The sequence below is a fragment of the Macaca mulatta genome, chromosome 15 (assembly GCF_049350105.2).
Source record: "Macaca mulatta isolate MMU2019108-1 chromosome 15, T2T-MMU8v2.0, whole genome shotgun sequence".
NCBI classification, from domain to species: Eukaryota; Metazoa; Chordata; class Mammalia; order Primates; family Cercopithecidae; genus Macaca; species Macaca mulatta.
This window is the reverse complement of record NC_133420.1, coordinates 64,202,361-64,227,523: the sequence shown is the minus strand read 5'-3', so window position 1 is coordinate 64,227,523 and position 25,163 is coordinate 64,202,361. Positions and strand designations below refer to the sequence as shown.

The 25,163-nt window shown below is 44.2% G+C and overlaps 2 protein-coding genes and 1 long non-coding RNA gene across 8 annotated transcripts in view; 2 read left to right on the top strand and 1 right to left on the bottom strand.

The window, feature by feature from the left end:
• LOC697274 (phospholipid-transporting ATPase FetA) overlaps positions 1–2,929 on the top strand; it is a 110,628-nt gene extending 107,699 nt beyond the window's left edge. Inside the window, exons 25-28 of the mRNA XM_077965866.1 lie at positions 244–489; positions 659–797; positions 2,262–2,392; positions 2,490–2,929. Coding sequence (XP_077821992.1) covers positions 244–489; positions 659–797; positions 2,262–2,392; positions 2,490–2,681 — 708 coding nt within the window. The 3' untranslated portion in view covers positions 2,682–2,929. The remainder of the gene's footprint in view (positions 1–243; positions 490–658; positions 798–2,261; positions 2,393–2,489) is intronic.
• Positions 1–12,247, bottom strand: part of LOC144334644 (uncharacterized) — a 67,437-nt gene extending 55,190 nt beyond the window's left edge. The window contains exon 1 of the long non-coding RNA XR_013404754.1: positions 11,941–12,247. This is a non-coding gene — a long non-coding RNA (uncharacterized LOC144334644). The remainder of the gene's footprint in view (positions 1–11,940) is intronic.
• Positions 11,152–25,163, top strand: part of RUSC2 (RUN and SH3 domain containing 2) — a 71,753-nt gene continuing 57,741 nt past the window's right edge. For 3 of the 6 annotated variants that reach the window (XM_028834235.2, XM_077965032.1, XM_015117344.3), the window contains exon 1: positions 11,152–11,426. The gene's annotated coding sequence lies outside the window, so the exon portion shown is untranslated. Of the gene's footprint in view, positions 11,427–17,885; positions 17,998–25,163 lie in introns of all 6 variants that reach the window. The other 3 variants (XM_077965034.1, XM_077965029.1, XM_077965035.1) reach the window with 2 other exon arrangements.

Below are 25,163 nucleotides of genomic sequence, written 5' to 3'. Positions count from 1 at the left end.
GTCCTTCCCATCATCCTGACCTTCTCCCAAACACTACCCAGATCCTGGCCTAGAGAGTAGGACTTCAGGAAGGGTCTGTGGTCACTGCTGTGTTCTCTGGTTCCACTTCTTAAGTAATCCATAAGGAAGCTCCTAGGCAGCCTGGCAGTAGACCTGGTGAGGGGAGAAGCCTCTCCTCTGATGAAGATGGGACCGTCTATGGAGAGACCCTGAGCCTCCCTCCTTACCCTCTGATGCTTCCAGGATGTGAATGAGACATGGAGCCTCCTTTTCCCAGAGCTGTATGAGCCAGGCCAGCACAACCTCTATTTCAACAAAAAGGAATTTGTGAAGTGTTTAATGCATGGGATCTACAGTTCCTTCGTGTTGTTCTTTGTCCCCATGGGGACTCTTTACAATGCAGAACGAAATGATGGGAAGGACATCTCCGACTACCAGTCCTTCTCCCTGGTGGTGCAGACCTCCTTGATCTGGGTGGTCACAATACAGGTGTGGCCAGTGGTGGTGGGGGTAAGGGGATTGGGTGGGGGTCTCTCTGAAAGAGTGGGAGGAATAGAGGGAGGGAGTGTGGGAAGGGAGCAACCTTCATTACATAATTGGAGGAGGGAGGTAGCTGACAGGTCCCAGATTACAGGTCCCATAAGAGGGTACTTTTCAGATCGTCCTGAAGACAACCTACTGGACAATGATAAGCCATGTCGTCATCTGGGGTAGCCTGGGTTTCTACTTTTGCATGTCGTTCCTCCTGTACAGTGATGGCTTGTGCCTAGCATTCCCTGACGTCTTCCAATTCCTAGGTAAGGCCCTGCCCAGTGGGCGCAGGGTGGGGAACCAGGTATATTTATTTAATAAATGTTTACCAAGAAGCCATTACTATGTGCTAGGGTAGAGATATAAATAAGACATGGTCTCTGTCCTAAAAGGGCTCAAAATGTAGCTAGGGAAATAAGTTACCTTATTCGAGTTTCCAAGGTATTTTCAAACGTCTTATGAGATTTGCGCTTTATCAGCAACAATTTCTAGAGTCATTTTAGACCCTGGAGGGGTGTTTTTGAATTAAAGGACTCACATCTAGGCTTCTTGGTTCCAGTTCAAAGTCCTTTATGCTGTGGCATATTGCCTTATTGTCTCCCAAAATTTTTCCCTCTCTCTCATCTCCACTCTGCTGAAGACAAAATACAGAGAGTAGATATGTAGACATAGTTGGCTCCCATCTTTTTGTTTTTATTTTTAACTTTTTGAGATTCTGTTCCTCTATCTCTGTCACCCCTGCTGGAGTGCAGTGGTGCAATCTTGGCTCACTGCAACCTCTGCCTCCCGGGTTTAAGCGATTCTTGTGCCTCAGCCTCCCCACTAGCTGGGACTACAGTCGTGCACCACCATGCACTGCTAAATTTTTTGTATTTTTGGTAGAGATGTGCTTTTGCCATGTTGGCCAGGCTGGCCTCAAACTCCTGGCTTCAAGCAATCTGCCCACCTGGGACTCCCAAAGTGCTGGGATTACAAGCGTGAGCCACCACACCTGGCTCTCACCTTTTGTCAGGCCACTAACTCATTTTTCTCCTTCAAACCTTTTCTTTTTTAAATTTTTTTACCTTTTTTATTTTTATTTGTTTGTTTTTTCCTCCTCCAAAGCTTTCTTTCCCATTTTTGGATGCAGGCCAGTGCTCTAGGATTCCCTGATAACCTACCCCTGCTCTCCTATCCTGCCCTACCCTGCCCTGCCTGTAGAGGGAGAGAGAGGCGCATGAATTCACAGTGACTTTGGCTGCGCAAAGGACCCAACTGCAATTCTTTTTTTTTTTTTTTTTGAGACGGAGTCTCACGCTGTTGCCCAGGCTGGAGTGCAGTGGCGCGATCTCGGCTCACTGCAAGCTCCGCCTCCCGGGTTCCCGCCATTCTCCTGCCTCAGCCTCCTGAGTAGCTGGGACTACAGGCGCCCGCCACCGCGCCCGGCTAATTTTTTGTATTTTTAGTAGAGACGGGGTTTCACTGTGGTCTCGATCTCCTGACCTTGTGATCCGCCCGCCTCGGCCTCCCAAAGTGCTGGAATTACAGGCTTGAGCCACCGCGCCCGGCCCCAACTGCAATTCTTTTGTGTTTATATTATTTCTCAGGAGCCTAAACTAACTCCAAATCAATAACTTCCTTCTTTGGACTAGAGAAGTGTCTACGTTCTGGCTGGTAACTCCTACCCCTGGTCCCACCCCTGTCCTCCAGGCTCTGTTTCAGCCTTCCCCCTCCTGGCTCACTGTTTACAGGTGTGGTCAGGAATGCTCTGAACCAGCCGCAAATGCTTCTGAGCATTATCCTCAGCGTGGTCCTCTGTATGTTGCCTGTGATTGGGTACCAATTTCTTAAACCACTATTCTGGCCTATCAGCGTAGACAAGGTGAGTGGAACAGAAAATCTACCCAGATATAATTCATGGCCTTCTTTTGCCTTTGCCTCTGTGGATGAAAACCCTATCCCCCATGCTCTGGCTATAGGTTTTTGACAGAATTCAAGAGTGCAGGAGACTTCCACGGCAGTCCCCAGCCCGGACCAAACTGAAACACTCAAGCACTCGACGTTCTGCCTATGCATTCTCCCATAAACATGGCTTTGGGGCCCTCATCACTTCTGGCCAGACAATGAAGTCCAGGATGTCCAAGAAAAACACCCTTTTTTCAAAAAGATAGAGGCCCTAGGGAAATTCCAAAGGAGGCAGTCAGTGCTCTTCCTCCCTCGTATTCATGAAACTTAGGAAGAATTAGAGTCCCTGGGAAGCCAGCATAAACCTGCTCCTTCATTCTCACTAGGGACTAAGCCTCCTAATTGTCCAGAAGGCTATGCCCAGGTAAGGCAAGGAGAGGTAAGGAAAGAGCCCCCAGATGTCTGCCAGAGTTGCAGCATTTCAATAGAAAAAGAAAAAGGAAAAAAAGAAAAACAAAAAAAGTAACCTCAGGCCTGCCTCCCACCGTCTCTTGCAAGTTTTAATCCAGACAAGCATAAGCATATGTAGAGGTAGGGGGTGACAAGGGACAGTATGGGGAAGGGAAAGGATGATTGGACTAAAAAGGATTTTACTCTGGGCCCTATCTCCTATACTCAGAGCAAGCATAACCTTCCCAGGGCCCTACACGAACATATCCCCATCTAGGCATTGTTCTCAGGTTTATCTGGGAGATTCAGAGTAAGTCTTTTGTTGGCGTTGGGTAGCAAAAGAAAGAGGCAGCTGTGAGGAATTGGTCTTAAAAAGCTGAAAGAGGGTTTCTGGACCATAAATAAAAAGAAATGAAGGTGGCTCCTGCCTGGATAGGACAATTCAAGGTTTTCCCTTCTGCCCGCTGTGACTTCTCTGACTCAAGAACTGATACCTGCTCAGGCCTCAGAACTGAGAAAGGGATACTGCAGGAGATTTTAAATATTCTTTTCTTGAGGGGACGTAAGCCATAATTGGTGAGCATATGTCCTTATTCCATAAAATTATTTTGAGAAGAAATTGTATGTACTTGGAAAATTGTTTCTAAGGAGTTTAGAGTTGGAACAATAAATTGCTTATTTTGGAGCAGAGAGATTTGTATGGTCTATTGGGACCCCAGTGACAAAAATATAATCTGAGCAATACCTTTGGTCCAGACTCTCATCAACCTCCCCCTTCAAATTAGACCAATACTTCCCCTTTTCCCCTCTTCTTTTTCTCCTTTTTCAGCTCTACTTCACTTTTCTGCCCCCTCTTGCTAAACTCTAATTTGGCCTCACTATGATCACATCTTTTACCAATATGACTCTATCCTCTTTGCATATGTTAAGTATTGTTTCTTAGGTTCTTTGCTTATCTTTCTCTGTACCCTTTTCCTGGGTGACTTCATCCAAACTCTCGACTTCATTTACCCACAGAAAGAAGATTCACAGTCTCTAGCCCAGATCTCCCTGCTAAGGTCCAGATCCATATATTAAACTGGCTCCCAGACCTTTCACTTTGTCACACCTCCAGAAACTTACACTCAACCTGTACTAATCATTTTCCCTCCCAGTTTTACTCCAGGATGCCACCACTACCGTCTGAGTTACCCGAGCCCAGACGATGAGAATCATCCCATACCTCTTCCTCTAGCTCGGTTTTTCTCCGAGCTTTTTCTGTTTGTTGAGGTTTTTCTCCCTCTTTCCTTTGTCTAGATAATGTCTGCTCTTAATTCTTAGCTTGCGTCACTTCATTTAGGAGCCTTTCCTGAGAACACAACCTCCAATTCTGAGTTGGATGCCTCCTCCTTGCATGAGAGCACCTTGTATCTTTCTCTTATTTTCCTGTCCCAATATTTGACTATATTATCACTCACATGCTCATTTTGATTATGTCTTAATTCTCTGTCTTCTCTGCTAGGCCATGAATAATCTTGAAGACAAGAATTTTGTGTCACTTTTTTATTCCCATCAACCACCAAAATGCTAGCACCTAGATTATTTATTTATTGATTATTATTTTTTTTGGAGATAGAGTCTCACTCTGTCACCCAGGCTGGAGTGCAGTGGTACAATCTCAGCCCGCTGCAACCTCTGCCTCCTGGGTTCAAGCAATTCTTGTGCCTCGGCCTCCTGAGTAGCTGAGATTACAGGCATACACCACCACACCTGGCTAATTTTTGTATTTTTAGTAGAGATGGAGTTTCACCATGTTGGCCAGGCTGGTTTCAAATTCCTGACCTCAGGTGATTCACCCACCTCAGACTCCCAAAATGCTGGGATTACAGGCATGAGCCGCCATGCCTAACTTATCTGCCAAGCCTTAAAATTAGTTTTTGACTGTATTAGTCAAGTAAAGACCTTCTTCATGTCTTCTCTCTCCTGTCCTGCTCAAGCCCTGGAGAAAAAAGAATTAGGAAGCTAAGGGAGGGAGGAGAGGTAAGTAGAAAAACAGACATCTACAAAGCCCACTGAACCTGGCCACGTGCAACAGCCAAGCTGAAAGATAAGGAAAAGCATAATTGTAAAGGTTGAAGTTTTAAAAAATTATTTCATTAAATCACTTTAACTATTAAAGTGAAACTTAAAGTGACGAGTACTGGTTGCCACTAAAAAGGACCATTCACTAAGTATATTTCGCATCAGCACTTGTTCCTTCACCTTGTACTTTCATGTTATAGAGATGACTTCTTTCTGTAAACTTCATGAACCAACCTCTGTTGGCATCCAACTTTTCTTCTGTAATTTCCTCCCCAGCCTTCATAGAATTGAAGAGAGTTAGGGCCTTGCTCTGGATTCGGTTTTGGCTTAAGGGAATATTGTGGCTGGTTTCAGCTTCTATACAGACCACTCAAACCTTCTCTGTATCTGCAATAACGCTGTTTGGCTTTCTTATTTGTGTGTTCACTGTAATAGCACTTTTAATTTCCTTCAAGAACTTTTCCTTTGCATTCACAGCTTGGCTAACTGGTGTAAGAGGCCTGACTTTCAGCCTGTCTTGGCTTTCGACATGCCTTCCTCAATAATCTTAATCGTTTCTGACTTTTTATTTCAAGTGAGAGATATGTGACTCTTCCTTTCACTTGAACACTTAGAGGCCATTTGGGGTTATTAATTGGCCTGATTACAATATTGTTGTGTCTCAGGGAATAGGGAGGCCTAAGGAGAGGGAAAGATGGGAATGACCGGTTGGTGGAGCAGTCAGAACAGGCATTTATTAAGTTTGGCATCTTCTATGGGCGTAGTTCATGGTGCCCCAAAGAAATGAAGAAGGAACACTGTCCTGGCCCCAACATATACCCGTGATTCCAGCTCCAAATCGTCTACCAAATCTTCTAAGATTCATGCAAAGCATTTTGGAAAATACACATCATTTGGAGGATCCTGGGAGTCATTCAAGACTATTTGCTTTACCTTATCCCGCCCACCCCCATGACACATTCAATTAATCACTAAATTCTACAGATTTCTATACCCTAAATCATCCTTGAATCTATCTCCTCTTATCTAAGCCTTCAGCCACTGCCTTAATTCAGACTCTCTCAGTTCTCATAATAATTATCAATCTCCTAACTGGTCTCTTTACCTTCCTGTAATTCAATATCCACACTCCTACTAAAGTGAAATTTCTAAAGCTCAGATCTGTTCACATCACTCCCCTGCATGAAATAATAGTGCCAATAGCCTTCAGAATACAATCCAAACTCAGCCAGGTGCGGTGGCTTATGCCTGTAATCCCAGCACTTTGGGAGGCCGAGGCAGGTAGATCACCTGAGGTCAGAAGTCCAAGACCAGCCTGGCCAACATGGTGAAACCCCGTCTCTACTAAAAATCCAAAATTAACTAGGCGTGGTGGTGGGCACCTGTAATCCCAGCTACTCAGGAGGCTGAGACAGGAGAATCACTTGAACCCGGGAGGCAGAGGTTGCAGTGAGCCAAGATCACACCACTGCACTCCACGTGGGGTGACAGAGTGAGACTCCATCTCAAGAAAATAAAATCCAAACTCCCAAACATACATACAAGGCCCTTCTTAATCTTGCTGCTGCCTCCCTCCTACACTTTGCCCATGCTTAACTATGCCCATACTACTTGAGTTTCCCTAAAGCATCATGCTTGCTTTCTTTGTTTTTTGTTTTCTGAGACAGAGTTTCGCTCTTGTTGCCCAGATTGGAGTGCAATGGTGTGATCTCAGTTCACTGCAACCACCACCTCCCAGGTTCAAGCAATTCTCCTGCCTCAGCCTCCCAAGTAGCTGGGATTACAGGCATGTGCCACCATGCCTGGCTAATTTTGTATTTTTAGTAGAGAGGGGGTTTCACCATGTTGGTCAGGCTGGTTTTGAACTCCTGACCTCAGGTGATCCGCCCACCTCCGCCTCCCAAAGTGCTGGGGTTACACGCATGAGCCACAGCACCCAGCCTCTTCGTTTGTTTGTTTTTGAGATGGAGTTATACTCTTGTTGCCCAGGCTGGAGTGCAACAGTGCGATCTCGGCTCACTGCAACCTCCAACTCCCGGGTTCAAGCGATTCTCCTGCCTCAGCCTCCTGAGTAGCTGGGATTACAGCCACCCACCAGCATGCCCAACCTAATTTTTGTATTTTTAGTAGAGATGGGGTTTCACCATGTTGGCCAGGCTGGTCTTGAACTCCTGACCTCAGGTGATTTGCCTGACTTGGCCCCCCAAAGTGCTGGGATTCCAGGTGTGAGACACCGTGCCCAGCCAGCATCATGTCCCTTTCTTATGTCCCTGTGTTTTTGTATATTCTTTGATTTGCAAGTTTCTGGAAAACTTAAGAAATACTTTGAAATGGGTGTCCTTTTAACGGAATGTTGGGTGCTGTTAAGGATCCTTGGGAATTATTTTATTATATTAGTGGTGAGAGGCTTTGATTTCCTTTGACTAGGTTCCTATTTTACAAGTAAGCTATTTTCTAACTCGGAGTTAGAAGTTAACTTCAGAATACTGATAATTAATAATGCAAAAGATTTTCTGCCCATAACAATGCAAATGATTCCTGTTCTGGGTGATGCAAATGAATTTTGTCCATTAGAGAACAGACATTTCTAAGTCAAATCTTCATTTGAACTGGTTTTAATATCTTACTGGTTCTCTCATTAGTTAGTTTAATAAAACATTTGAAATATGTTCATTGTATATTTGTATAAGGCTCTGCCAGGTGCAGTGGCTCACGTCTGTAATCCCAGCACTTTAGGAGGTGGTGGCAGGTGGATTGCTTGAGCTCAGGAGCTCAAGATCAGCCTGGGCAACATGGCGAAACCCTGTCTCTACCAAAAATGCAAAAAATACCTGTAGTCCCAGCTACTCTGGAGGCTGAGGTGGGAGGATTGCTGAAACCCGGGAAGTCGAGGCTGCAGTGAGCCATGATTGCACCACTGCACTCCAGCCGGGTAACACAGAACCTGTCTCAAAAAATAAAAAATAAAAATACTTGCATAAGTCTCATTATTTTACCTTTTTGAAAGTTACTCTTTAATATAAACAACAGGAAGTAACCCACAGTAGCTGAAGGAACAATGAGATTCCTATGAATGGATACAAGGATGCATCATGATCCTGGGGAAGGAATCCAGCTGGGCCTCATAAAGAAGTGGAACCAGCTGCTGGAAGGTCCCAAGAACCTAGGGAGTAGTCTCTTTGTGTCTAGACTTGCTTCTCTATGTGCAACCAGTTGATCTTCCTTCTCAGCAAACTGGTTTTCAATGCTGCTCAGGCCAAACGGGCAAGTAGAAGATAGCTACCGCATAGCTCCCAAATTACCCTTAAGTCCAATTTAAGTCTGAGCAGATATGTAGCTCTTTGTCTCCCAATTCCAAATTCTCAGAGAAGTAATTCTAATTGGTCTGGTTTGGCTTAAGTCCCCAACCCAGACTATTTAACTGGAGGATCACACTGTACAAGCATGCGATTCCTCACTGGTTCCCCACTGGCAATGCTAGCCCTCTCCACGTCACCCTTATTTAAGCCCTCAGAACTTTATTTCTAACATTCATATTTGATCTTGTCATTCCTGCCTCTGCAATAAAGCCCTTGTGTCTCTCCCAATTCCTTAGTTGTCATAGGCCCTTCATCACCAAACCCTGACAGGCTCTCCTCAACTCTCTCCATTGCCTCCCGCACTTCTCAATTACATCGGTCTTTTTGCCCCTCAGTTGGTTTGCACATGGTAATTCTCCCTTTACCTCCCACTCATTCTTCAATATTCAATTCACACTACTTCTGTGAAGCCTAAAGATGCACTATACATCCTGACATTTATCTGCTTCCTTGACTGTGACCCCCGTCTCTCTTTCAGTGAATATGGAACCTAGAACAGTCTTTTTTTTTTTTTTTGGAGACAGAGTCTCGCTCTGTTGCCTAAGCTGGAGTGCAATGGTGCAATCTCGGCTCACTGCAACCTCCATCCCCCGGATTCAAGTGATTCTCCTGCCTCAGCTTCCCGAGTAGCTGGGATTAGGGGCATGCACCACCACACTGGGCTAATTTTTGTATTTTGAGTAGAAACGGGGTTTTACCATGTTAGTGGTCTCGAACTCCTGACCTCAAGTGATCCGCCCGCCTCAGCCTCCCAAAGTGCTGGGATTATAGGCGTGAGGCACTGCGTCCAGCCGAACAGTCTTCTCAATGGGTGATATGGTTTTGTTAGTGGTGGAAGAGATGTGAGTTACCCCAAGTTACCTGCAGCCTATCCTTATGGGTCTGTAGCAACTTTGGTCCTTGCTTCATTAGAAGGAAGAATTCAACTGTGGGGCATAAATCAGAAAAAGAGACCAAGGCAAGTTCCAGAGTAGGAAAGGAAGTTTATTTAAAAAGGCCTTAGAACAGGAAAGAAAGTGCCCTTGGAAGAGACCCAAGCGGGCACGTGAAGGTTAAAGAGAGGTCAAGTGCCTAACCGTCATCCTGGGACTTTTACAGGCTCGCCTCTTTCCCATGATTCTTTCCTTAGAGTGGACTTCCCGAATGTGCAGTGCTTTCCTTCCCCTATTCCGGTGGAGGGTGCCCCCAGAAGATCATACGTTACCATTTTTGTCTCTTAACACGCATGCCCGGAAAGTTGCTTCTCCCTGAGGCCTGCATTCAATTAGCATTTTGATGTTAACAGGTGTGGACCATCAAGAAATGGCCTCTTCCTGTGCTGCCGAATTATCCTTTTTAAAGAAGCAATGAGATAATTATGGAATTGTCACCGGTAGAGGGTCTGACTGCAAGTTGTCCAGGTTCTTGGCGTTTTGCACAAAGAATTGGACAAAACGCCCAGCAAAGAAAGAATGAAGCAACAAAAGAAGGAAAGCAGGGATTTATTGAAAACGAAAGCACACTCCAAAGTGTGGGAGCAGCGCAAGCAGCGGCTCAAGGGCCGGGAAACAATCTTCCTGGGTCCAAATACCCGCTAGAAGTTTTCCATTGGCCACTTCATGCTCACCTCATGTAAATGAAGTGGTAGCTCACAATCAGTCTGCTTGGTTGCAGAAAGCAGCCAAGCAGAGGCTGAAGTGAAGTTACAAAGGTCACATCCCTGTGCAAACATCTGATTGGTTTCAAAAACCAACCAATCAGAGGCTAGGGTGAAGTTACAAAGTTATACTTCTATGAAAAGTTAGACTCGCCTACAATCAGTCTAATTGGTTGCAGATAGCCAATTTCCCATCTGCTGGGCAGAAAAGGTGGGGGGTTTTGTTACTTAGGTGTGGAAAGTTAGGGTTTTCCTTTCAATTTAGTTCCAGGAAGTTGGCGTGAACCAGTCTTAGGTTCCCTGCCTCCAGTCCCTATTGTCCTGCCTCAGAACCATCACCCGACATCCCTAGTGGGTAGCAGGGGAGAACCCTCTCCCGCCCCGCTCATGCCTAACTACCTGTAAGAGTTTGGCTGTGTCCCCACCCAAAATCTCATCTTGAATTGTAATCCCCATAATCCCCATGTATCAAGGTCAGGACCAGGTGGAGGTAATTGGATCATGGGGCTGGTTTCCCCCGTGCCCTTCTCGTGATAGTGAGTGAGTCTCACAAGATCTGATGATTTTATAAGCGTCTGGCATTTCCCTTGCTTGCACTCGCTCTGCCCTGCCACCCTGTGAAAAAGATGGCTACTTCTCCTTTGCCTTCTGCCATGATTGTAAGCTTCCTGAGGCCTCCCCAACAATGCGGAACTGTGAGTCAAACCTCTTTCCTTCGTAGTATTTCTTCATAGCAATGTGAGAACGGACTAATACAGTGGGTTTCCCATAACATTTGCAGGATTGCCTGCCCCATCCTCCTCTGGCTGTAAACAGCAAGAGTCACACACACATCCGGCCATGAAGGGCAGGGGGCGCATGGGTTCTATGTTTCACCAGGGTTTCCGAACCCTGGCTATGCACGGGAGGCCAACCCCACCTCACCCCACCCAACTCTACTCCAGTGGTTCTGAGTCGGTCGTGTGAGGTCAGGCCTCCGTTTGTCGTTGTTTGGTTAGTTTCCACACTAGGTTCTACTAGGAAAGCCAACGTTGAGAACCGCCGCCTCAGGCGAAGCTGGGCGCCCACACCCACCGGCCATGGAGGCCCGCGGACCCGCGCCCTAGGTTTCCCTGGTTTTCAGTACCCGAGAGCCGCGCGTCGCCAGGCACCACCCCGCGGGGGCGGGCGCGGGCTGCAGAAGGCGGGGCCACGGCGGAAGCCTCGCCGCTCCCCTAGCGGGAAAGCTCTGCGCGTGACTCGGCTTCGCCCATCGCTGCGGGAGCCAGGGAGGGGGCGAGCACCTTAGGCCGGGCGGACCGAACCAACTCGCCGCCCGGAGGGGCGGTCTGAGGGCAATCCAGATCGGACCATCGCGCCAGGCCGACAGGGGCCGGCGTTTCCAACCCGCCCGGAGGGAAGGGCCGCCGGCGCCTCTAGCCTGCAACGCGACCCCTGGAGGGCGCGACACGCCGCCGCCGCTGCCGCCACCGGCGCGGAAGGACGAGGCTGAGGCGAGAAACGAGGTAGGAACGCCTCTCCGGAGGCGAGCAGGGTCCCACAGACCCACTGCCCCGCGTTCCAAGGACTCCCTTCGGGGAGGGCCTGTCTGCCCACCTATGTGCTCTCAGCGCCCGCCCTTCCCTTCAGCCCTTCCCCCTCGGCTGCACCCGCCCTCTGCGTCCGCCCCGACCCCCTGGACAGACCTCGTCCCCAGCCCTTCTGACCCTCGGCCTTCTCCTGACCCTTCAGCCCTGCGTCCACGGGACCTTCAAACACCCACCACCCACCGTCCCTTTAGGCGCTACCCCAGATGCATCCCCAACCGTCTCCTCAAATTGCCCCCTTGGGGACACCCTCCCCCACAAAACGACTCGCGCCCAGTAGTCACCTTGGTACCCCAAGACCCTGTGACGGCTTTGGGGAAGCGCGGCCGCCCGGCACCCAGGCCCGCCACTGCATCGGGGTCCTCCCTACTGCCAGTTCCCGGGCGGGTCCTCTGCTCCCTCCACCCCTTTAGTCTCTGCCTCCCGTTATTACCTGCCCGGCGTCGGCGTCGCTTCAGTCTCCGTCCCTCTGCCATCCAGTTTTATCTGGAGAAAACCTTTGGCTTGGCAGTACCCGTCCCCTACTACTGCACTCACTTGCTGCGAAGGGCACTGTGATCCTGTTAGCCACGGTTGGCTGCGGCCCCCCTGGCCGGCCCTGCGGACACGGGGAACTGTCCTGGGGGCAAGGACGGTACACCACTCATCTTTGCATCCCCAGTCCCCAGCACGGTGCCTGGCACATGGTAGTGTTGCCAGTGGAGGGTCTTCACTACCAGTTGTCCTTGGCGTTTTGAACAAAGAATTGAACAGCGAGCGGAGGAATGAAACGCAGGAACGAGTAGACCAGAGTCAGGCAAGGATTACCACTATGTGAACAGTGTCCGTGATAAAGAACACAGGCCTCAAAAAAAATTTTAATTTTTTAAAAGGCGGAATTTTCAAAGGACAAAGGGCCCTGAAACCTGTTTTTGTTTATTCCTAGGTGGGTGACCTGAGCAGGGTGACCTGAGGGTATCAGGGTTTGGGTTCCGTGGGGAAGCAGGTGGTATCGCTGAGGGATGAACAATGGCTGGAAAGCTGCAGGAGTTGATAAGCTAGAAAGTAGTTACCTAATTAGTACTGGCATTATTGTAACTGGGGCTCAAAGTATTAGCAAATAAAAGTAGTGACTGGATTTTCTTAGCCGGCCCCTTAGATATTAAGTAGTGGTAGATGGCTTAATGGAAGGAAGAGCAGATCCAAACTGTATGCCTGGTATTCTGTTACTTATGCTCCTCCTGCTGTGTGGCCAGCCACTGTTTCTCTTCTGTTTTGAGCCAGATTAGGATCCCTCTGATTTCTATGCTGGTGTTTAAGATTCCTTTTTGAAGCCACAGTTGCCTTAACTAGAGGCTGGTCATGTTCTCATTCACCCATTTCTAGTTTTGATTTATCCTTTTCCACTTTCTGTCTCCCACCCTCTGATATGTCTTTATAAAGTCTTGGATCAGGCCAGACATGGTGGCTCAACCTGTAATCCCAGCACTTTGGGAGGCCCAGGTGGGCGGATCACTAGAGGTCAGAAGTTCAAGACCAGCCTGGCCAACATGATGAAACTCCATCTCTACTAAAATTACGAAAATTACCGGGCATGGTGGTGTGCACATGTAGTCCCAGCAACTCAAGAGGCTGAGGCAGGAGAATCACTTGAACCTGGGAGGCAGATGTTGCAGTGAGCTGAGATCCTGCCACTGCACTCCAGTCTGGGTGACAGCGACCCTCCGTCTCAAAATAAAAGCCTTGGATCACAGCATGGGGAGGGGCTCCTGAGCTGGATGGATTAAGCAATACAATTTTTTTTTAACAGTATCTTTTTAATGGCCTTTTCTACTTTTTCTTGTCTAGGCTCCCTGTTAAGACCTCAGTTACCCCAGAACACCCTGGGTTATTTTTTCCTCACCTCCAATACTTCAGTGTTGCCAGATAAAACACAGGGTGCCCAGTTAAATTTGAATTTCAGATAAACAACAGGGAGTCCTGTATTTTTACTTGCTAAATCTGGCAAGTTCATGGGAAGGGCTTATATGTTCTATTTTTCTCTCTGGGGCTTATCTGCAAATTTAGGATAATAGCTCACCCTTTTCTTCCTGTTACTCATACACAATGACTATGCACCCTGCTAAAAGTCACTTGACTGAAGAGATGGTTCACTTCATGTTAGGGTAAGGGCGGGCTATCTAGAGATGGTCTGATTGATCAGTATTGAAGTTACCCAGGAAAAAAACACCCATTCAGACACTGGTATTTAATATAATTTTTGTCAAATGAGTTCATCATATAAAACGAGCGCATTATTTTGAGTAGCCAGATGTCAACATTGCTCTGAGAGAGCTAGGTGATGGGGTAGAAGGGAATTTTAACAGCAACAAAATAACTCATAGCAGAACTTGTGCTGTACCATATTTACTCTTTATTGTGGTAAAATAAATAAATATATATATATATATATAACATAGAATTTACCATTGTAATCATTCTCAAGTGGCATTAAATATATTCACATTATTGTACGACCATTACTGACATCAATCTCCAGAACTTTTTTTCATCTTCCCAGACTAAAACTCCGTACCAGTAAGACACTAAATCCCCATTTCTCCCTACTCAGCCCGAGGCAACCACCATTCTACTTTCTATCTTTGAATTTGACTACTGTGGGTACCTCATATAAGTGGAATCATGCACTATTTGTCCCTTCGTGACAGGTTTATTTCGGTTAGCATAATGTCTTTTTTGTTTTTTTGGGTTTTTAAAAAACTTATTTTAGGTTCGGGGGTACATGTGAGGGTTTGTTATATAGATTAACTTGTTTCACAGGGGTTTATTGTACAGATTATTTCATCACCCAGGTATTAAGCCTGGTACCCAATAGTTATCTTTTCTTTTTTTTTTTTTTTTTTTCTTTTTGAGACGGAGTCTTGCTCTGTTGCCCAGGCTGGAGTGCAGTGGCCGGATCTCAGCTCACTGCAAGCTCTGCCTCCCAGGTTTACGCCATTCTCCTGCCTCAGCCTCCAGGTACCTGCCACCTCGCCCGGCTAATTTTTTGTATTTTTTAGTAGAGACGTGGTTTCACCGGGTTAGCCAGGATGGTCTCGATCTCCTGACCTCGTGATCCACCCATCTCGGCCTCCCAAAGTGCTGGGATTACAGGCTTGAGCCACCGCGCCCGGCAATAGTTATCTTTTCTGCTCCTCTCCCTCCTTCCACCCTCAAGAAGACCCTAGTTCCTGTTGTTTCTTTGTGTTTATACGTTCCCATCATTTAGCTCTCACTTATAAGTGAGAATATGCAGTATTTGGTTTTCTGTTTCTGTTAGTTTGCTAAGGATAATAACCTCCAGCTCCATCTATGTTTCTGCAAAAGACATGATCTCATTCTTTTTTACAGCTGCATAGTATTCCATGGTGTATGTGTACCACATTTTCTTTATCCAGTCTGTCATTGATGGGTATTTAGGTTGATTCCACGGCTTTGCTATTGTAAATAGTGCTGCAGTTGGTTAGCATAATGTCTAAAGTTCATATTATAGCCTGTATCAGAACTTCCCTCCTTTTATTTCTATTTACTTTTTTGAGACAGAGTCTCCCTCCATCACCCAGGCTGGAGTGCAGGACACGATCTTGGCTTACTGCAACTTTTACCTCCCGGGTTCAAGTGATTCTCATGCCTCAGCCTCCTATGTAGCTGGAATTACCGGTGCATGCCACCCTGCCCGGCTAATTTTTGTATTGTTAATAGAGAGGGGGTTTCACCATATTGGCCATGCTGGTCACAAACTTCTGACCTCAAGTGATCCACCAGCCTCTCAGCCTCCCAAAGTGCTGGGATTACAGGTGTGAGCCACTGCACTCAGTCAGAATTTCACTCCTTTTAAAAGCTGAATAATATTCCATTGTATGTATACACTATATTCTGTTTATTCATCTGTTGATGGATACTTTGGTTGCATCTATCTTTTGGCTATTATGAAAAATGCTGCTGTGAACATGAGTGTACAGATATGTTTGAGTCCCTGCTTTTAGTTTTTGTGGGTATATACCCAGAAGTGGGGTTGCTGGATTGTATGGTAATTTTATGTTTGTTTATTTATTTTATTTTATTTTTGAGGAACCACTGTTTTCCACAGTGGCTATAGCATTTTATGTTCTCATCAGCAATGCACAAGGGCTCCAATTTTTCCACATCCTTGGCAACACTTGTTTTCTTTTTTTTAAATAACAACCATCCTAGGCTGGGCATGGTGACTTATGCCTGTAATCCCAACACTTTGGGAGGCCGAGGTGGGTGGATCACCTGAGGTCAGGAGTTCAAGACCAGCCTGGCCAACATGGTAAAACTCTATTTCTACTGAAAATACAAAAACTAGCCAGGCATGGTGGCGCACACCTATAATCCCTGAGGCAGGAGGCTGAGGCAGGAGAATGACTTGAACCAGGAGGCTAAGGTTGCAGTGAGCTGAGCTCATGCCACTGCACTCCAGCTTGAGTGACACAGCAAAACTCCATCTCAAAATAATAATAATATAACCATCCTAAGTAGTGTGAAGTGATAGCTCATGATTTTGATTCATATTTCTCTAAGGAAAAGATATTGAGCATTTTTTCATGTATTTGATATCTATGGGCCATTTGTATATCTTTGGAGAAATGCCTATTCAAGTCCTTTGCCGATTTTTTTTTTTTTTTTTTTGAGACGGAGTCTCGCTCTGTCACCCAGGCTGGAGTGCAGTGGCCGGATCTCAGCTCACTGCAAGCTCCGCCTCCCGGGTTCATGCCATTCTCCTGCCTCAGCCTCCCAAGTAGCTGGGACTACAGGCGCCTGCCACCTCGCCCGGCTAAGTTTTTGTATTTTTAGTAGAGACGGGGTTTCACTGTGTTAGCCAGGATGGTCTCGATCTCCTGACCTCGTGATCCGCCCGTCTCGGCCTCCCAAAGTGCTGGGATTACAGGCTTGAGCCACCTCGCCCGGCCTGCCGATTTTTGAATTGGGTTGGTTGTTGTTGAGTTGTAAGAGTTTTTTAATACATTTTGGACATTAATCCATTCTCAGATGTATGATTTGCAAATATTTTCTCCTATTCCATGGATTGCCTTTCACTCTGTTGACAGTGTCCTTTGATGTACAAAAGTTTTTAAATTTGAAATCTAATTAATCTTATTTTTCTTTTGTTACCTGTGCATTTACCCAAGAATCATTGCCAAATTAAGTGACATGAAGTTTTCCCTCTGTTTTCTTGTTTTATGTATATATATATATAGTTTTATGTATATATATATTTATGTATTTATATACATAAAACTATATATATATATATAGTTTTAGCTCTTTAGGTCTTTGATCCATTTTGAGTTAATTTTTGTATGTGATGTAAGATAAGGGTCTAATTTCATTTGTTTGCTTCTGGATATCCAGTTTTTCGAAAAACCATTTGTTGAAAAGACTAACCTTTCCCCACTGAATGGTATCGGCTCCCTTGTCAAAACTCATCTGACCAGATATGTGAGGGTTTATTTCTGGGCTCTCTAGTCTCTTCCGTTGGTCTTTATGTCCATCTTTATGCTGATAAAACACTGTTTTGATTACTGTAGCTTTGTAGTAAATTTGGAAAATCAAGAATGTAAGTCCTCCAACTTTGTTTTTCTTTTTCAAGATTGTTTTGGTTGTTCAGGATCCCTTGAGATTCTATATGAATTTTAGGATGGATTTTGCTATTTATGCAAAAAACATTGTTGGGATTTTGGTAGGGATTGTATTGAATCTCTAGCTGACTTTGGGTAATACTGACACCTCTAATGATAGCAAGTTTTCCAATTCATGATCAACCAGATGGTTTTCCATTTATTCATGTCTAATTTCTTCCAGCAGTGTTTTGTATTTCTCAGTGTACAAGTCTTTCACTTCCATGGTTAAGTTCATTCCTAAGTATTTTATTCTTTCTGATGTTACTGTATTGTTTTAATTTCCATTTCAGATTGTTCATTGTTAGTTTTTAGGAATACAGCTGTGATTAGACAAAGTTGCTCCAAAACCAAAGCAAAAGAACCATCAGAGAGTGATGAGTGAGCTAGTAACCAGAGAAACTCTCGAGTCAGTGGTTGAGTTAGCAACGGAGGAGGAGGGCTTAGATCTAGACAGAGTCTGAATGAGAGCATGCAACAAGTGGGGACCTACCTCAAGGCTGCAGAGGTTGAGGCATGAGAGAGCCAAACCTCAATCGAGCAGGTTCTCAGGAAGCTCTCAGAGAGGATCACAGAGAATCAACAGGAAACAGGGAGTCTCTAGAGAAACTCGACTTAAAATTAAGTCAGGCAGTATCACCAATTGAGCCATAAATAATAGGCTCATCTCCACAGAAACAAAACTCGGTGCATTAAATCTTCTTTTGTTTCTACAAAGGCTCCCCAAGGGTTGGCTAACCTTAGAGATGCTATGTCTCCTGCACCTGCAGTCACTTATCCTGATCTATCAAGCTTGCACTTGGCCAGCCCATCTGCTCCTCCTGCTGAAGGTAATGCATGGGATCCATGCTCAGACAATTGTAAGCCAAGTTCTGTGATACGTCAACTCCTGGTGTTGTCCTATTTGAATATCCTAAATTTCCCACAAGAGTTGTCATGAATGTAACATGTAAAGTTACTACCACTGATGATTCCTCTGAAGAATTCCATGCAACCATCAGAAGGTGCAAGATCCTAGAGACTTACATATCTTGGGCATTTTCCAGGAGTGCTCCTTCAACTATCGCCCTTCACCTGATCAAGCTGGATGTACTATAGTGAAACAATATGTAACAGATCCATGCACTTCATGGTGGTATTGTGGAAATGGCCCTGACATATGGCCACTCACTTGACAGCTGTACAAAAGACAGTTATGTTTTTGCCTAGAGGATGCTAAGGTTAAAATTGTCTTTATTGCTCATCTTCCCCACTTATACTGAGCACACGTGGCATAGCCGAGATTAAACTAGGAGTGTATATATTTGAATCTGGCACCAAGTTATCATTTAATCCTCCCAAAATGAATAGTGACTACACAGTCAAGCATTTTTAACGGGCAAGTACTTCAGCACCCAACCCATGTAAAATTTGACAATCTGCACCTGTCCTTCCCCTTAGATAGTGAGTACACGTTTCTAGATGACAGGTTCGGTGTAGACTGTTCAGATGCATCTGGCCAAGTTGTCGTGATGATTTCTTATTGAGGGAAGAGAAATACACCACAGCAGTACATTGTGGATATGTTGACTCCATTAATTGATAGTGCAGTCATCACTGAGAAGCAACATTCAGTCTTTTCTTGCAGATCCTCACTGTACAACCCCTTACTGATATGACCCCATTTGTTGAGCACGTTGTGAATGAAAAGAACTTAATTGGGTTAGTAAACTGGAGAACTGTTTTGTTTTGGCGTTGCAAACCCATTTGGGTAGAATTTGTTCCATGGGTCAACAACTCTCTATACCCTGGCCATGTATAATATCACAAGTATGTATTACCAGCCATATACCCAAATACTGTATGCTACTTCTCCTCAAGTCAGCAGCAGATTGTATGTCCTAATAAACACATCCGTGGGAAGCTATCTCAGGACGACAAGATCTTCATCATACCCCAAGAAGATCTCCAGACCTAGGGTGATTAAAACATTAACTGCGGACATTAAAGACATTGATATTATTAATGATATGCACACTCATGTCCACTTAACTGACCCTCTTGCATTGGCAGTGGGCCCATTAGTAGATGTAGAGGCTACTAAACATGAGATCATTGGGCATGCAAATTCTGTCTCTTTCACTCCTTGGGTGCAGGATTTATCACTTCCCTGTCCCTGTGGAACATTGTGAAAAATATGTATCTACATCTGTCACACTTAGACCAAACGTTGTTTCTCCTATCTCTTGTTGTAACTGCCATAGGAAAATTATACATGTACTGCAGGACTGTAGAACAACTTTGCCTATATTCTCAGCTAATTAAATTAAAAAAAAAAAAACCACCTAATTTCTATGTGTTGACTTTGTACCCTGCAGCATTGCTGACACTAATAAATGATTAGTGTATTTGCAACTAATCATTATTAGTTCTAATGTTTTTGTGGCATCTTTAGGGTGTTCTCCATACAAGATCATGTAATCTTGGAACAGAGATAATTTTACTTTTTTTTTTTTTTTTTCCAATTTGGATGCCTTTTATTTCTTTTTCTTACCTAATTGCTCAGGCTAAGCCTTCTAGTACCATTAAATAGAAATGGCAAAAGAATGCCAGGTTTGGTGGCTCATGCCTGTGATCTCAGCACTTTGGGAGGCTGAGGCAGGCAGATCATGTGAGGTCAGGAGTTCGAGACCAGCCCGGCCAACATGGCGATACCCTGTCTCTACTGAAAATACAAAAATTAGCCAGACATCTTGGCGCCTTCTTGTAATCCCAGCTACTTGGGTAGCTGAGGCAGGAGAATTGCTTGAACCCGGGAGGCAGAGGTTGCAGTGAGCTGAGATCATGCCACTGAGCTAAGATCATGCCATTGCACTCGAGCCTGGAAGACAGAGCGAGACTCCGTCTCAAAGGGGAAAAAAAAAAAAAGCCAGGCACGGTGGCTCATGCCTGTGATCCCAGCTCTTTAGGAGGCCGAGGTGGGTGGATCACGAGGTCAGGAGATCAAGACCATCCTGGCAAACATGGTGAAACCCCGTCTCTACTAAAATTTAAAAAAAAAAAAAAAAGCCGGGTGTGGTGGCACGTGCCTGTAGTCCCAGCTACTCAGGAGGCTGAGGCAAGGGAATCACTTGAACCCAGGAGGCAGAGGTTGCAGTGAGCCAAGATTGCGCCACTGCATTCCAGCCTGGTGACAGAGCAAGACTACGTCTCAAAAAACAACAACAAAAAAGAGAAATGGCAAAAGTGAACCATTTCTCTTAACACACGATCCTTATGCGATTGTTAATTTGGTATGCAAGTCCTTAATAGACACTGAAAACATTATTTTAGCCTGGTATATTATTAATGTTAACAGTAGTGAGGCCGGGCATGGCAGCTTACGCCTGTAATCCCAGCACTTTGGAAGCCGAGGCAGGCAGATCACTTGAGGCCAGGAGTTCAAGACCAGCCTGGGCAACATGGTGAAACCCCAGCTCTACTAAAAATACAAAAATTAGCTGGCGTGATTGCATGCATATGTAATCTCAGCTACTTGGGAGGCTGAGGCACAAGAATTGCTTGAACCCAGGTGGCAGAGTCTGTAATGAGTTGAGATTGTGCCACTGTACTCCAGCCAGGGCGACAGAGTGAAACTGTGTCTCAAAAACAAAAATAACAACAAAAATAGTAGTCCTCAAGAAAAGTTAAATTATAGCCTACATAATACATTTTAAAAACTTCTACCAAAACAAAGTTTTTTAAAAATTGATTTTGATACTTTAGGAAGAAACTCTCTTTTCCTTGGAATTCTTGTTTTAATAAAAGTCTTTTATCTTCAAGAAGATGAGATGGTAAACTCTGAGGTATGTGTTGTATTTTTGGCTTCTTGTGTGAGTTCCTGCAGACAAGGACAATAGACTGATAACTGGGTGTAAAGAAAAATAGGGCCAGCCAACTTCTGGCTAAAATTTAATTATCTTAGGATCAAAAGTCTAAACTTAACTTGTTTATCTTAGGATCCAAAAAAATCTATATTTAACTTACCTGTTTTTATACTTTGTGCTTCCTTTCTTTTCCTGTGTAATTCTTTTAAAAAAAGAAAATGCACCCTTGTATTTAGTATACTTAGGGAAAATGGACATTTATTTTTATCCACGCCCAGGCAAAAGAAAAAGAGCAAAGTTCTCCTAAAGGCAGCATAGATAGGATTTAGATGAACCCAAGGTAAAAAGCAAAAACTGCAGGGGAGAAAGTTGGGAACCTACTACTAGTCCCATTCATCCTGGAGTTGTTTCTCTTCCAAAATGTTAACTTGTTTTTTGAAAGTTGTTTATTTCTTTTTAAAGATAGAGTCAAACTTTGTTAAAGTTGGCTGTATTCTATTTATTTAAAGTTATAGCCAAACAGAACAGCTTATTTTTCTAGAGTTCTGGATAGCTAGATTTTTTCTATAAGACTAATGATTTCCTTTTAAACATCTCCCAAAGCCTAGTGATTCAGACATTTCTGTGTTACCGTATTCTCTTTTTATGCTGCTGATAAAGACATACCCAAGACTGGGCAATTTACAAAAGAAAGAGGTTTAAAGGACTTAAAGGCAAGGAGGAGCAAGTCACATCTTACATGGATGACAGGCAAAGAGAGAAAGCTTGTGCAGGGAAACTCCCCCTTATAAAACTATCAGATCTTATAAGACTTATTCACAATCACAAGAACAGCATGGGAAAGACATGCCCCCATGATTCAAGTACCTCCCACCAGGTCCCTCTCACAACACGTGGGAATTCGAGATGAGATTTGGCTGGGGACACAGACACAGCCAGACCATATCACTTATCTATTACTGTATAACAAAACACCCCAAAACTTAGTGACTTAAAACAACAATTGATTATATTTCACAATTTTGTGGGTGGGCTGGTATTTTTTGTACTTCTAAAAAGAGTTCTAAGAATGCTTTTACTAGGAGCACTACTGGAATGAGTTAAATTTCTCAAGGTGGCTACTTTGTTTTTCGAAGTTTTAAAGATTATTTGCTCTTGCCAATTATTCCCTCATAACCAATGTGACCACTTTGAAGGACACATCTTATTTGGTGATACAAGAGCTATTCTACTTTAAAATATCACTCTCTTTAGTTTTATATTTATAGCTATAGTTAACTTCTTAGATAGCATAATGTCTCTTTCAGTTTATATGATGATTTATATAATGTTCTTTGCCTGATATCCAATGCAGCAGCCTGCAACCGTATTAGTTTATTCATCCTTAATGACAGTGGCTGGAGAAAGGAGGGCTGGAAGCAGGATCACCTGCCTCATTATACATTTGTGAGTCCTTTCTGACAACCAGGTGATGGTGATGAATAGCTAACAAGGAGCATTTATCTTATGAGGAAAAAACAGCTGTGGTTTTTTATTGGCCTGTGAGAATCTGTAGTAGAAAATAAAGAATTTCAAACTTTTTTTAAAACAGACTTTTGTTCAAATATATTCTACAGGAAAGGGACTCAAAAAGAGAAAAGTTGGGCTGTTTTGGTTGAATGCATGGAGTTGGGAGAAGTAGAGTCTAACCTGTTCAGGTTTCCCTCTTTTCGTCTACATCCCCTTCACTTCCTTTTCAAAGTCCCCTGAAGGAACTCTGTAAAGAATAGTTCAGAAGTCATTGATACAGGCCCGGTGCAGTGGCTCACACCTAGAATCCCAGCACTTTGGGAGGCCAAGGCAGGTGGATTGCCTGAGCTCAGGAGTTTGAAACTAGCCTTGGCGACATGGAGAAACCCCCATCTCTACCAAAAATTAAAAAATTAGCCAGGCGTGGTGGGGGGCACCTATAGTTCCACCTCCTCCTGAGGCTGAGGCACAAGAATCGCTTGAACCTGGGAGGCAGAGGTTGCAGTGAGCCAAGACCGTGCCACTGCACTCCTGCCTGGGTGACAGAGTGAGACTCCATATCAAAAGAAATGTCACTGATACAGATATTTCTCCTACTGAGTTATGACTTCAAGGTAGAAAGAGATAAAGATAAATGGTTGAGTTTGGGATATATATAATCTTCAACTGACCATGCACCAGTAGTAGCCAACCATGGTTCAAGAGACATGTAACCAAAATATGTACTGCATACATACTGTCTCCAAATTCCTATGTGAAATCCTTAGCCTTAATTAATGAGTTTCATGGAACCAGAAATGAATTTACTTACCCCAAATGGACATTTGTGGTTTTATAGTATTTTTTAAAAAAAATTTCAACAGTTTTTGGGATACAGGTGGTTTTTTGGTTACTTGAATAAGTTCTTTTTTTTTTTTTTTTTTTTTTTTTGAGATGTAGTTTTGCTCTTGCTGCCCAGTCTGGAGTGCAGTGGTGCAAGCTCGTCTCACTGCAACCTCCACCTCCCAGGTTCAAGCGATTCTCCTGCCTTACCCTCCTGAGTAGTTGGGATTACAGGCACACACCACCATACCCAACTAATGTTTTGTATTTTTGGTAGAGATGGGGTTTCAACCTGTTGGCCAGGCTGGTCTTGAACTCCTGTCCTTAGGTAATCCACCTGCCTTGGCTTCCCAGAGTGCAGGGATTACAGGCGTGAGCCACTGCACCCAGCCAGATAAGTTCTTTAGTGGTGACTTCTGAGATTTTGGTACACCATCACCTGAGCAGTGTACACTATGCCCAAATATAGTCTTTTATCCCTCACCGCCCCCACTCCGCCCTTACTCCTCTAGTCCCCAGAGTCTATTATATCATTCTTACGCCTTTAAATCCTCATAGTTTAACTCCTACTATGAGTGAGAACATAAGATATTTGGTTTTCTATTTCTCAGTTACTTCACTTACAATAGTGGCCTCCAGCTCCATCCAAGTTGCTAAAAAGACCATTATTTTATTCCATTTTATGACTGAGTAGTATTGCATGGTGTATATATACCATATTTTCTTTATCCACTTGGTTGATGGCCGTGTAGGTTGCTTCCATATTTTTGCAATTGCCAGTTGTGCTGCTATAAACATGTGTATACATGTGTCTTTTTCATATAATGACTTCTTTTCCTTTGGGTAGATACCCAGTAGTGGGATTGCTGGGTCAAATGGTAGTTCTACTTTTAGTTCTTAAAGGAATCACCATACTGTTTTCCATAGTGGTTGTACTAGTTTACATTCCCAATAGCATCCCAATAGCAGTGTATAAGTGTTCCCTTTTCACCACATCCACAGCAACAACATCTATTATTTTTTTTCTTTTTTTTCTTTTTTGAGACAGAGTTTCACTCTGTCATCCAGGCTGGAGTGCAGTGGCACGATCTTGGCTCACTGCAACCTCCACCTCCCAGGTTCAAGCAATTCTCGTGACTCAGCCACCTGAGTAGCTGGGATTATAGGCGCATGCCACCATGCCCAGCTAATTTTTGTATTTTTGGTAGAGACAGGGTTTTGCCATGTTTCCCAGGGTGGTCTTGAACTCCTGGCCTCAAGTGATCTGCCCGCCTCGGCCTGCCAAAGTGTTAGGTTTACAGGCGTGAGCCACTGCTACTGGCCATTTTTATACTTTTTAATTATTAACTTTATGAAAAAATCTTTGTCCACATCTCTGATAATTTCCTTAGGATAGAATTCTAGAGGTGGAGTTACTGAGTTAAATGATTTGAACAGTTTTAAGGCTTGAGATATATATTTTTCTGAGCTCATGAAGATTGTACCAAAATATATACACACTGGCAATGGATGAATATGCCTGTTACACTTGCCTTCACCAGAATTAACTATTATTATTTTGTCTGATAATTGGCAGCCAAAAGGTGGTAATTTATTGTTTTAAAGTTCAAACTTTTTGTATGTTCATTAAGTATATTTTATTTCCTCTTCTATGAAATGTTTGTTCATATTCTGCCAATTTTTCTATTAAGATCTTAGTTTTTGGTTTTTTTTTTTTTTTTTTTTTTTTGAGACGGAGTTTCGCTTTTGTTGCCCAGGCTGGAGTGCAATGGCACAATCTCGGCTCACCGCAATCTCCACCTCCCGGGTTCAAGCGATTC